Genomic DNA, 10,120 nt, shown 5'->3' on the forward strand with positions numbered 1-10,120 from the left:
TTCCTAAAAACCTGTCTTAACTAGATCTTTTATTGTTGTTTTGTGATGGGATTTTAGGCTTCCGATTGTTCATAACACAATCCAGTCTGTTATTGATGTTTCTCTAAATTTAGTGAAACTTTTTCTTCCTTCTTAAACTCTCTCTTTACACTCTTGTTATTATTACAACTTTAATATTGTATATGCTCAGTGCTTGCTGAACTCAGGGTTTATATTTGTTTCTTGTTGAACTAAATTACCATGTGGTCAATTTTTAACTCTTTATTAACACTTTGATTGTATTGATTTGCCACCCCTAGTGCATGTCTTAGTGTCTCACATATGTCTGCTGGTATGTTGGAACACCTTTTTACCACTCGGCTCTCTCCACTGTCTCAATGCTGTCTTTACCGCTCTTCTCTCTCAATGCTGTCTTTGGCGGACGCTTGCCCAGGGTTCTGGATGAAGACTTCTACAAACAGCCGTTCTCTGATCTCATTGGTTATGTGTATGTGGCTTCAACTAACTCCCATTGTCTTCCTTTTGGTTTGCTTCACTGATCCCTCCTCCTGGCTACTATTCCCTGAACCGTCTCCTTGTGTAGTTTTGTCTTTAATACAACCCAGACGAAGTTTGTTCATTGCCTAGTGATTAAGATCTGTCTAAATCTGAATTCCATTGCTTGTAGTTTGATGCTTGTGTTAATTTTCATTTCCATATGCAAGCATGACAAATTTGACTGCTCATCTCTGCCTTGGCTGTGCATGCATTTCACTTTTGCCTCATCATATTATCACCTAAATTAGTTTCTATTACTAATGCTTTCCATAATCCCATTAGTACTTTTAAAAAGCGTTGGATGACTGTTTGAAGCAACTGTGTGTTTTAATCAGGGTGGGTTGAATCTCAGACTGAAAATTTGTCTCCTCCCAATGTGTGTGTGCAAGGTGTGGTCACTAAACCATTGTTGGAAATATTTTGTTATACCAACATGTAACTGAAGACTGTGTCAACTTGCTCAACTGGATATGTTGTGTGACGGTAGATGCTTCAAACAGTGTCCTCTGCTTCCTTATTGCTGTGTTTAAAACAATATTCTCTATATAGTTCTAGAGCTTAAATGCTGAGCATCCATATCTGTGCAGTCTTTGGAAATTATATGCGGCTGACATTACTGTGGGCATGTTTATATTTCTCCAAATACTAATGTGGCGTTCACTACTAAAAATACAAGATTTAATTATTTGTTTTGGGTCAGAAAACAATTCCTGCTGATTGTAAGGTTTCATTACATAGGTTTTTCTTTCCCCGTTTCACCTCATTTAGCAGCCTTACCCCTAACTTACTTCTCTTGTACACACTCTTAATGGGGCAAATACTGTGTTGCAACCTCTACCTACAGTATGATTATAGTTTAAGTATGATTGGCATCAAACCTTTATGAAGGTTCATGATACTATTTTGTTGGTTTTTAATGAATTGTTTTTTAAACTGTGATCTATTCCAAAGATATCGTATCTGGGACAATGTGCAGTGAGTTTTATAGCTGTAGAAACTAAAAGCTGTTTTAAAATGTCTGCACAAAACCCAAGCCTTTGCATGCTTCCTTTTAACATCGTGCTGAATTTGTCTTTCATTTGATTTTCTATTCTCTTTCTTCTCAATTCTGACTTTTAAAACTGTTTTCCCTTTTTCTATGCATCTTTTAAAGCACACACATTAACCATCCTTGCTACCGCCTAGACCAGTTAAGTAAAAATATACTACAGAATGTACATGATCAATGTTATTCTTCAAAGGGGCTGATACCCATCAGTGACTAGTTATGGTAGTTTGAGTTGGTAGTTTTCCTTTATTTATTTTTTTATTTTTTTTTAGATTCTTTTGCGGGTGTACTTGAAAAATGCCAATGGCAGTGGAATTTAAAACCGGTGGGAGTTGATGTATTGGGAGCTTTTGTATTTTCTCCCTTTTTACCTTTTTTCTAACTTCCAAAACAATAAATTTGCTTTTTCTAAAACTGAGCTTTCACCTGCAGCTTATTGCATGGCCAACAAGCCAATACTGCTTCATTTTTAGGGTTGGTTAAAAAAAAAACTTGTCCCAAGGATTAAAGTCCAGTTTTATTGTATTCATACAATTACACTGGACTTTCTTTGATTTAATTTATTTTTTTCTTGGATGAATACGATTTTTTACATTTCCCAGGGACAAATTTATTTTGGTGCATTTTTTAACCAACCAAATTTGCTTCAGGCTGTTTGGCATTTCCCTTTAAGTAAACATTGAATAGTCTTGTTACTGTACAGTAAACTGAGCCTCTCAGTAGTTTTAGCATTGTTGTCACTTGTGTCTTGAGATTCCTGAATTTGTCTCAGCTGAACCATAAACTGACAAAAGTGTGACCACAAACCTTAAAAGAGATTTGGCACCCAGCGCAGTTGGTCATCAGCCAAGGCCACTTTCAGGACTGTTTACATGTGTCTTTTACCTCTTTGTTTTTGCCTAAACCTTTTCTCCGTCTCCTGCCTCCCTCTCCTCTCCCCTGGTTTAGGGCTGCCGAAGAGGCTTTGATTTCCGACCTGGATGAAAACAACCCTGGGACTGAGTGGGAGCGTGTGGCTCGCCTCTGTGACTTCAACCCCAAGTCCAGCAAACAGGCCAAAGATGTGTCCCGCATGCGCTCTGTGCTCATCTCCCTCAAGCAGTCGCCTCTAGTCCGTTAGGCATACATTGCACTCTGGTCCACTCGCCTGACTGCAGTGCAAATACTAGGGAGGTCAGCTCCTCAGTTCATATCTGTTCAGTGTTTTCTCTTTCCTCCAAGAACCAGCGTCCAGTAATCACAAATAATTTCTTATAACCAGATTCAATTAGAAATATTATTATCATCAGCTCTCACTTTCTCCCTGTCACAACAAATTGTTTTCCTGTACAAAGACAGGGAGTGGTCACTAGTGACGCCAAAACGGGACGTGTTGATTCTTAGTTTACATCATGGTCACATTAAAAGTTCCCAGTTCAATTTTCAAATAGATGCTGTTTACTTACAGAGCTAGTGTTAATAATTGTGTCATGTGCTCCTTGTCCATTCACCCCCATTTATAACTTTTAAGTGTTTTTAGGGACCAAACTGTAAAACCCAAGTTGCATGTGCACTCTCAACTTTGTGTGAAGCTTGATCTTGGCTAATTTTCAGTTTTCCAATCTATGCATTATGAAAGTTTCAGTCAGGAAATCCAAGACCAGTCATTCCAATGTAGTTTTTATGTCTGCTTGTGCGTGTGTGTACTCTCTGGATACCTATGTACATATGCAAAAGTATAATAATAAATACAGTAACAATATCAACACATTTTGCTCATGATGTTAAAACTACATATTTGTCAGTTGTTGCTTGACCATATACATTTACTGTCCTCAAATTTCAATGTGAATAAATACAGAAAAAAACTCATTGTTTCTAGTATTATTGCTTAAAGTTTTCGATTTTGTTGAAATACTGTTTATGGTTTTAGATCTGTTCAGTCCACCAATGGTGCCTAACAGCCCCTTGCATCAAGATCCAAAAGTTGCCAATGGTTAATCACTCTGTTGGCCACTGTATTAGCCACCTCCAGGGGGCCCCAGATAGGTCATTATTTAATAATGATATACATTTTTTAAATTCATTAAGAACACGATCATCTCTGGATTAATGAAACAAATAATCCTGAAATTGTAGTGATTTCTTTGTGTGGTTAATTGCCGACTTAAAAGCATTGATTACAAGAAAAAAAAAAATCATTGTCCATGTTTAGAAGGCTGATGTTTTTAGCCGTATGGATTTTTAACTGTAGTGCAGATACTGTAGGATAAGATCACTTGGGATGGTGTTGCACTTGGGAGACAAAGCCTGGTTTGATGTGATGACATATTTTTGATAATTTCCATTTAAATTAAAAGTCCAAAACACATAACTTCAGCCACTTTGTTCGGCCACTTGGTCCGCTTTTCTTTCTTTCTTTTTTTTTTTAAAGCATCCAAAATCATGTTTAGCCACCTTCTAGATTGGTCAGAAGTGGTCAGCCACTTGTTCGGCCACTTTCTGAAGGGGTCGACCACATTTCAAAGTTCAGAAGGGGACCCAAAACACAATTTTGAACGCTTTTTAAAGTAACTAGTTACATTAGAAGATTACAATGACAGTATCAAAGGCACAGGCCCATCGCAGTGAGCTAATAATAACCTGACTTATGTTACATTTCACATCATACAGGATGAAGGGCGCATACTGCAATGTATATGTTTTGTTTTTTATTTAATTATCAATGCTTTTAAGTCAGTACTTAACCACGCAATACAATAATTATAATTTCAGGATTCTCACATTTTCAGTCATATAGAGATAGTTCTATGAATCATGTATCTGTAATTGTGTCCTTAATAACATAAAAAATAAGCTATTTTTGATTCATGTTTTTGTTCTTCCTGTTTGGCCACCAGTATTTCGCCCATGAATTTTCTGTGTGTAAAACAACCTCTGCCCAACTTCATTCAATGCAAATATCAGGGATCTCCTGAGTCCAGTCAAGCAAAGCTTTGTAAACAGAAGTATACATGATACTGTACAAAACAAGAGACACCACTTTATAATGTAGGCCTATCTATGTATGCCACATGTGCTGCTCATGTACAACCAGGAAGTACAATTATAAAACACCAAAATTGTTACACTGGAAAAAAAGGGAAAATATAGGGAAAATTTAAAATCTTAATGGGCCTATAATCCTGTAACCTGGCTCACTCCAGATTGATTGAATTAATTTGGCTGGCCAGGTTAATAATAAAGATGTGTAGTGTAACTTTTCATAGCACTTTATGTGTTTATTTACTGGGGGAAATAAAATGGAAGTATAGAAAAGAAAGAGACAATGTCCTTTAAGCTGCACAAAGTTCGACTCAAGTTGTTTTTGAATAAAGAAATTATTGAATTTGTTGATGTCGATGATCAAGTTAGCTATGGCTATCATATATATATATATATATATATATATATATATATATATATATATATATATATATATATATATATATATATATATATATATATATATATATATATATATATAATGTGTGTGTGTGTGTGTTTGTGTGTGCGCGCGTAAAGAATGAATACGCTTCAAACGATGCATTTATTTTTTCCATCCACCCGGAAACAGTCCTTTGCTCCGGAAGCAGTAACATATCCTGGTTCCGGGTTGGCTTTTGACACATTTCATTCACTGTTCGTCTCCGTCTGTCGCGTCAGTTTGTTTGTCTCTTGAACTCGTGTGTTGAAGAAAAATGCCTTTAAAGTTTGAGTTGTGTCCGGGGAGGATGATCGGAGGTTCTCATCCGTGCTTTATTATTGCAGAGATTGGACAAAATCACCAAGGAGACATTGAAATAGCGAAGAAGATGATCAAAATGGCAAAGGTAATATTGTGTTGAACTGCTCGAGATCATTTGAGAAACAAAATGCATGAGCCAACCCTCTAAATAAGTTGTTTTATTGCTGGAGTGGCTATAGCCTTGTGAATTCAACAACCAGACACGACATGTGTGCGTTGTAAGTTTACATGTCATTTTTAGTCACCTTAACCAATTGTGAGGCTTAGCTCAAGTTATCTTCGAGACTTTTTGAAGATGTACGGAAGAGGAACTGATTGATGAATTTCTGCAAACAATCACTAAGAAATAATTAAATTGAACAGAGTATGTCTTTCTCAAAAGGTGGATCTTTATTTACTCGCGCCCAGTAAATAATCACTGTCCCTGACAAAGGTCCCTCCTCCCCCAGGACAATGACAATACACATGCTTTTAGAGGCAGTGACATAAACTGACACGTAAGCACATCACAATCAAATCAGCTCCGAAAGAGCTAGAACAACCACCAAGGTCTTAAGATACAGAGGCGCTGAAGCATCTTTATCAGAGACCCATATTATCTGTAACTAGTAATAATAACAAAACTTTATTACTATAAAATTGGTTATGTTTACTTTTGTACTGGCTCGTATTTTATTGGTTAAATAAGATGATATATGTTAGAGTTAGAACAGCATAAAGTGGTAAAAATATGAATGTTGCGTAAAAATTCATTACGTTCTGTATTTGTAATGTGTGCTTGTATGGTTACTTCTATATAATGTAACGTTTGACTATCTTTACTTCGTTAAAGAATGTAAATGTATTTAGTTTACAGGATACAAAAGTTGTTTTAAGCTACTTGTGCTACTTAAAACATAAACACATTTGTTATTTTTGATAATTAGGCCTGAGCTCAACTGCCACACATACCTTCACCATTTTGATTATAGTAAAGCGTGCAATATCATTAATGAGGTTTTGGGCCTCTTTGAACCGTGTTTCGTCGTAAATCGATGCAGACAGACTGCGGTATAGAATGGGCTCGTAGGGGAAGACACACTGATGACAGACAACATGACCAAAAGGGCCTGGAGGGAGCGTGGGGGGAGTGTGGGGGGCGGTCGTGTGACGTCACGTGAATGACCTCTATTGGTCCTGCCGAAGGCAGCATTGCAACATGTGGGCGCCGCCCGTTTCCCCTGGCACAACCAGTGAATACGATCATGCATACTGCTATGACAAAAAACTCCTCCTTGGGCGTTAGCCCAACCAACTTTAAATTTGGTAACGATCATCTACAGGAGCGGGGCACCAAAAGTTATAAACATTTTTATTCCAAGTGTTACGGTCTCTGTGTGGGAGAGCCGCAAATTTGACTGAATATTGTGTTCATTTGCACTGGTTATGCACAGCACAATGAGGGTCCGTCAGCAGCATCTCTATCAAGTCGAAAATGCGGAGTACGGATCACGGCGGCCCGTGAGGCCCGTTGGATGCCGCTTGCGGTTTGCTATTGTTTTTTTCTAGTAAAAATGGTCACTAAAATAGCACAACCATACAAGACTTAACTTCAACAAAACATTAGGCATATCTATTACTTGTGTAAATGTTTTTATGACTTGTGTGCTGTCGAGTCTTTCCCTTTGCCCCAGGTCACCCATGAAAGAGAGGTCTCGATCTCAATAGGTTCTTACTTGTTTGAATTAAGGTTAATAAAAAAAAAAAAACATGTACAATCACATTGAAATTGTATTGCTACTGCAAGAAGTAAGACTCCACACATTTTTCTTAGGAAATCCAGCTAATAAACAAACGCACGTGTGGCCGCGAGGCTGTTGTGTAGGTCCGCACGGGGGGAGTTCGCATGCGCACTTCCGCTTTAGTTCTCTGTAATTGACGAAAAAACGTCCATTATGCCTTTAAGAGACGTGTGGCTGTTGTACTGTGTTCATCCACTTACACAATACTGGCGCTGTTCGTATGTTAAACCGCTGTCCCTCCGGTCTACAAGCTCACCCTCCTCATCTTAACTAAAAAATGTGGTCATTGTAATTTCATTGTCATTGTAACGTTTTGAGAGCCCATGTGACTGTAGTCAGAGATTCATAATAATTGGCAATATCTCTCATTCATAAATATGGTTGAATTTTTCCAGGACTGCGGAGCTGACTGTGCCAAATTTCAGAAGAGTGAGCTGGAGTACAAGTTCAACAAGAAGGCACTGGAGCGGCTTTACACGTCCAAACATTCATGGGGCAAAACTTACGGAGAGCACAAGCGCCACCTAGAGTTAAGTCACGAGCAATACAAGGAGTTGCAGAAATATGCCAAAGAGGTGGGAATCTTCTTCACTGCGTCAGGGATGGATGAGGTGAGAGAAACTTTAGGTCAATAATACAAATGAATGACCTGGTTAGCTTGTCGAACAGACGTGTTGCTTGTTTTGTAGATGGCAGTAGAGTTTCTCCATGAACTCGATGTGCCTTTCCTCAAAGTGGGCTCTGGCGACACCAACAACTTCCCTTATCTGGAGAAAACTGCACAAAAGGGTGAGAGAAACGGTTTGCATTGCCAGTGTGTGGAAAAATAAATTATGATCTTTCCCCCAACATTTTTCAGTACATTCTAACTTGTGTGATCTTTGTCTTTTGTATTATGATTCAGATACTTATCCATACTGAAACTATTAGTGAAATTAGATACTCATTTTAAATATTGATGCTTAAAGAAATCCCAAACGGGACAACATTTGACCTTCTCTGGACAGTTTTTAAAATGATCTTGCGCTTATGCATGGTCAAAAGAGTACACATATTTTGTGTTTAAAATTACATTAAATTGTCTTTTTATTGCTGTTGTTATAATTCTGGTATTGAAATAGATATCGATCCTGTTCTTTATTATCGAATCAAGTCTGAAATGTTAGTATCAATTTGAGACGGCACTAGTCTTTTATTGCAATTATGTTTTCTCGGATTAGAACTTAAGTGATACAGTTTAATGCTTTGCTTTGTTCACGTCAGGACGTCCGATGGTGGTGTCCAGTGGGATGCAGTCCATGGAGACAATGCGGCGCGTATATCAGACTGTGAAGAAGTACAACCAGAACTTTGCCATTCTGCAGTGCACCAGTGCCTATCCTCTTGACGCCGAGGATGTCAACCTCCGCATCATTACAGTAATACATAATGCGTTTCAAATGATATGCAAATCATATTTTTCTCTAATTTTGTCAAATAGTCAATATAAATGACGGTCATCATAATTTTTGAGTCATCAAACTTTAGAGTACAATTCAATTGTTTAATGCACCAGTAGCTTCAAATACCTGTTTGCTGCTTTGTAATGGCATGTACTTGTCTGGCAGAAACTTTCTCCATTGTGCCTTTATCTGCACAAATCTGTCTGAGATCTGAATCGGCTACAAATGTCTTAATAGTACGATGATCACGCAAATGTTTTCCTCAAATATCTAAGGTTTTCAAACCTTGTCCAAGGCACTTAACTATTTCACGCTTATCGGCACTAGATATCTTTTTTCTTTCCTATATTGCTTGAAAAAGGTTTCCTTTAATTTAATTTTCCTGATAAACTAATTGGCACAGCTGTCTGAGATTGATTTCTCTGACCCAAAAAGCCCTGAGACGCAATACCATCCATAAGTTTGAAAACTACCTTTATGACACAATTTGCTTAATAATTTGAAACGCGGTGTTATTTGCATTGTGTCCACATATTTTTAGTTTCACACTTTGTCTTTACTTCTCTTATGTTAAAGTACTTTAATTCTGTAATCTACAGGAATACCAGAAAGAGTTTCCAGATATACCCATCGGTTACTCCGGCCACGAGACCGGCATTAGTATTTCAGTGGCAGCTGTGGCTTTAGGGGCAAAGATTGTGGAGCGACACGTCACTTTGGACAAGACATGGAAGGGTAATGACCATGAAGCGTCTTTACTTCCCACTGAGCTGGCGGAGTTGGTGTGTTCGATTCGTTTGGTGGAGAGAGCATTGGGCAGTGGCATCAAGCTGATGTTACCGTGCGAGAAGCCGTGCCATGACAAGGTTCAAATACTACTCAAATCTATACAAAAATCTGCATGAAAATGTGTTCTAAGATATGTCTGTATCTACCTTCTTTTTTTATAGCTTGGAAAATCAGTGGTAGCCAAAGTAAAGATCCCCAAACGAACTGTCCTGAGTCTGGACATGTTGACGGTGAAAGTGGCTGAGCCGAAGGGCGTTGCTGCAGAGGATATTTTCCAGCTGGTCGGAAAGTCTGTGACAGAGGATGTGGACGAGGATGAGAGTGTCACACCTGAAGTGGTGGACGGTTATGGAAAGAGACTTAAAGCCTGAAGACAACAACAGCATTTGAAATGACCTGAATCTCACTTCTGCTTACTAACAATGTTTACAAATCAGGAACTGTGTCTTATTGTCTTTCATAATTTTTGATGAGGGCCAACAATTAAATTACATTTCAAAAAAATATTACTCTGTGATTTCAAAAATAAAATCTGAAGAAATAAAATGGTTCCATCTTGTGTTCCTTGTGGTGTATCAGTTTAAATACAAATACGTTGTATACATTTCTTGGAAATAGATTAAGAATATGTCCATTATAGCTTACTTTAATGATACCGTTGCTGTCATTGCACTAAGGGTGATGAGCCAATGTTTCCCCAGAAGCCACAGTTCAATTGTTGATCATTTTATTTACTTGAATGAATAATCTGAAGAAA

At 37.9% G+C, this 10,120-nt stretch overlaps 2 protein-coding genes across 4 annotated transcripts in view; both read left to right on the top strand.

The window, feature by feature from the left end:
* LOC140376540 (clathrin light chain A-like) overlaps nucleotides 1-3,431 on the top strand; it is a 6,368-nt gene extending 2,937 nt beyond the window's left edge. Inside the window, exons 5-7 of one of the 3 annotated variants that reach the window (XM_072462017.1) lie at nucleotides 434-487; nucleotides 1,691-1,726; nucleotides 2,534-3,431. In XM_072462017.1, the coding sequence (XP_072318118.1) occupies nucleotides 434-487; nucleotides 1,691-1,726; nucleotides 2,534-2,705 (262 nt within the window). In that variant the 3' untranslated portion in view covers nucleotides 2,706-3,431. The remainder of the gene's footprint in view (nucleotides 1-433; nucleotides 488-1,690; nucleotides 1,727-2,533) is intronic. The other 2 variants (XM_072462018.1, XM_072462019.1) reach the window with 2 other exon arrangements.
* Nucleotides 3,432-5,245: 1,814 nt separating this feature from the next.
* Nucleotides 5,246-9,862, top strand: LOC140376541 (N-acetylneuraminate-9-phosphate synthase-like). The gene is made up of 6 exons (XM_072462020.1): nucleotides 5,246-5,436; nucleotides 7,528-7,743; nucleotides 7,822-7,921; nucleotides 8,396-8,550; nucleotides 9,174-9,440; nucleotides 9,525-9,862. The coding sequence occupies exons 1-6, from the start codon at nucleotides 5,305-5,307 to the stop codon at nucleotides 9,732-9,734; spliced, it is 1,080 nt and encodes a 359-aa protein (XP_072318121.1). The 5' UTR covers nucleotides 5,246-5,304; the 3' UTR covers nucleotides 9,735-9,862.
* Nucleotides 9,863-10,120: the final 258 nt, after the last annotated feature.

Source organism: Eucyclogobius newberryi, unplaced genomic scaffold (assembly GCF_026437365.1).
Source record: "Eucyclogobius newberryi isolate DKJ021-1_F unplaced genomic scaffold, fEucNew1.0.hap1 SCAF_365, whole genome shotgun sequence".
In the NCBI taxonomy this organism is placed as follows: Eukaryota; Metazoa; Chordata; class Actinopteri; order Gobiiformes; family Gobiidae; genus Eucyclogobius; species Eucyclogobius newberryi.

Bases quoted from the DNA above. Each gene is read 5' to 3' on its own strand.
- LOC140376541 (XM_072462020.1), top strand. From the start codon at position 5,305: ATGCCTTTAAAGTTTGAGTTGTGTCCGGGGAGGATGATCGGAGGTTCT. The intron at 7,744-7,821 runs GTGAGAGAAACT...CTTGTTTTGTAG, and splicing joins CTGCGTCAGGGATGGATGAG to ATGGCAGTAGAGTTTCTCCA. The intron at 7,922-8,395 runs GTGAGAGAAACG...TGTTCACGTCAG, and splicing joins GGAGAAAACTGCACAAAAGG to GACGTCCGATGGTGGTGTCC.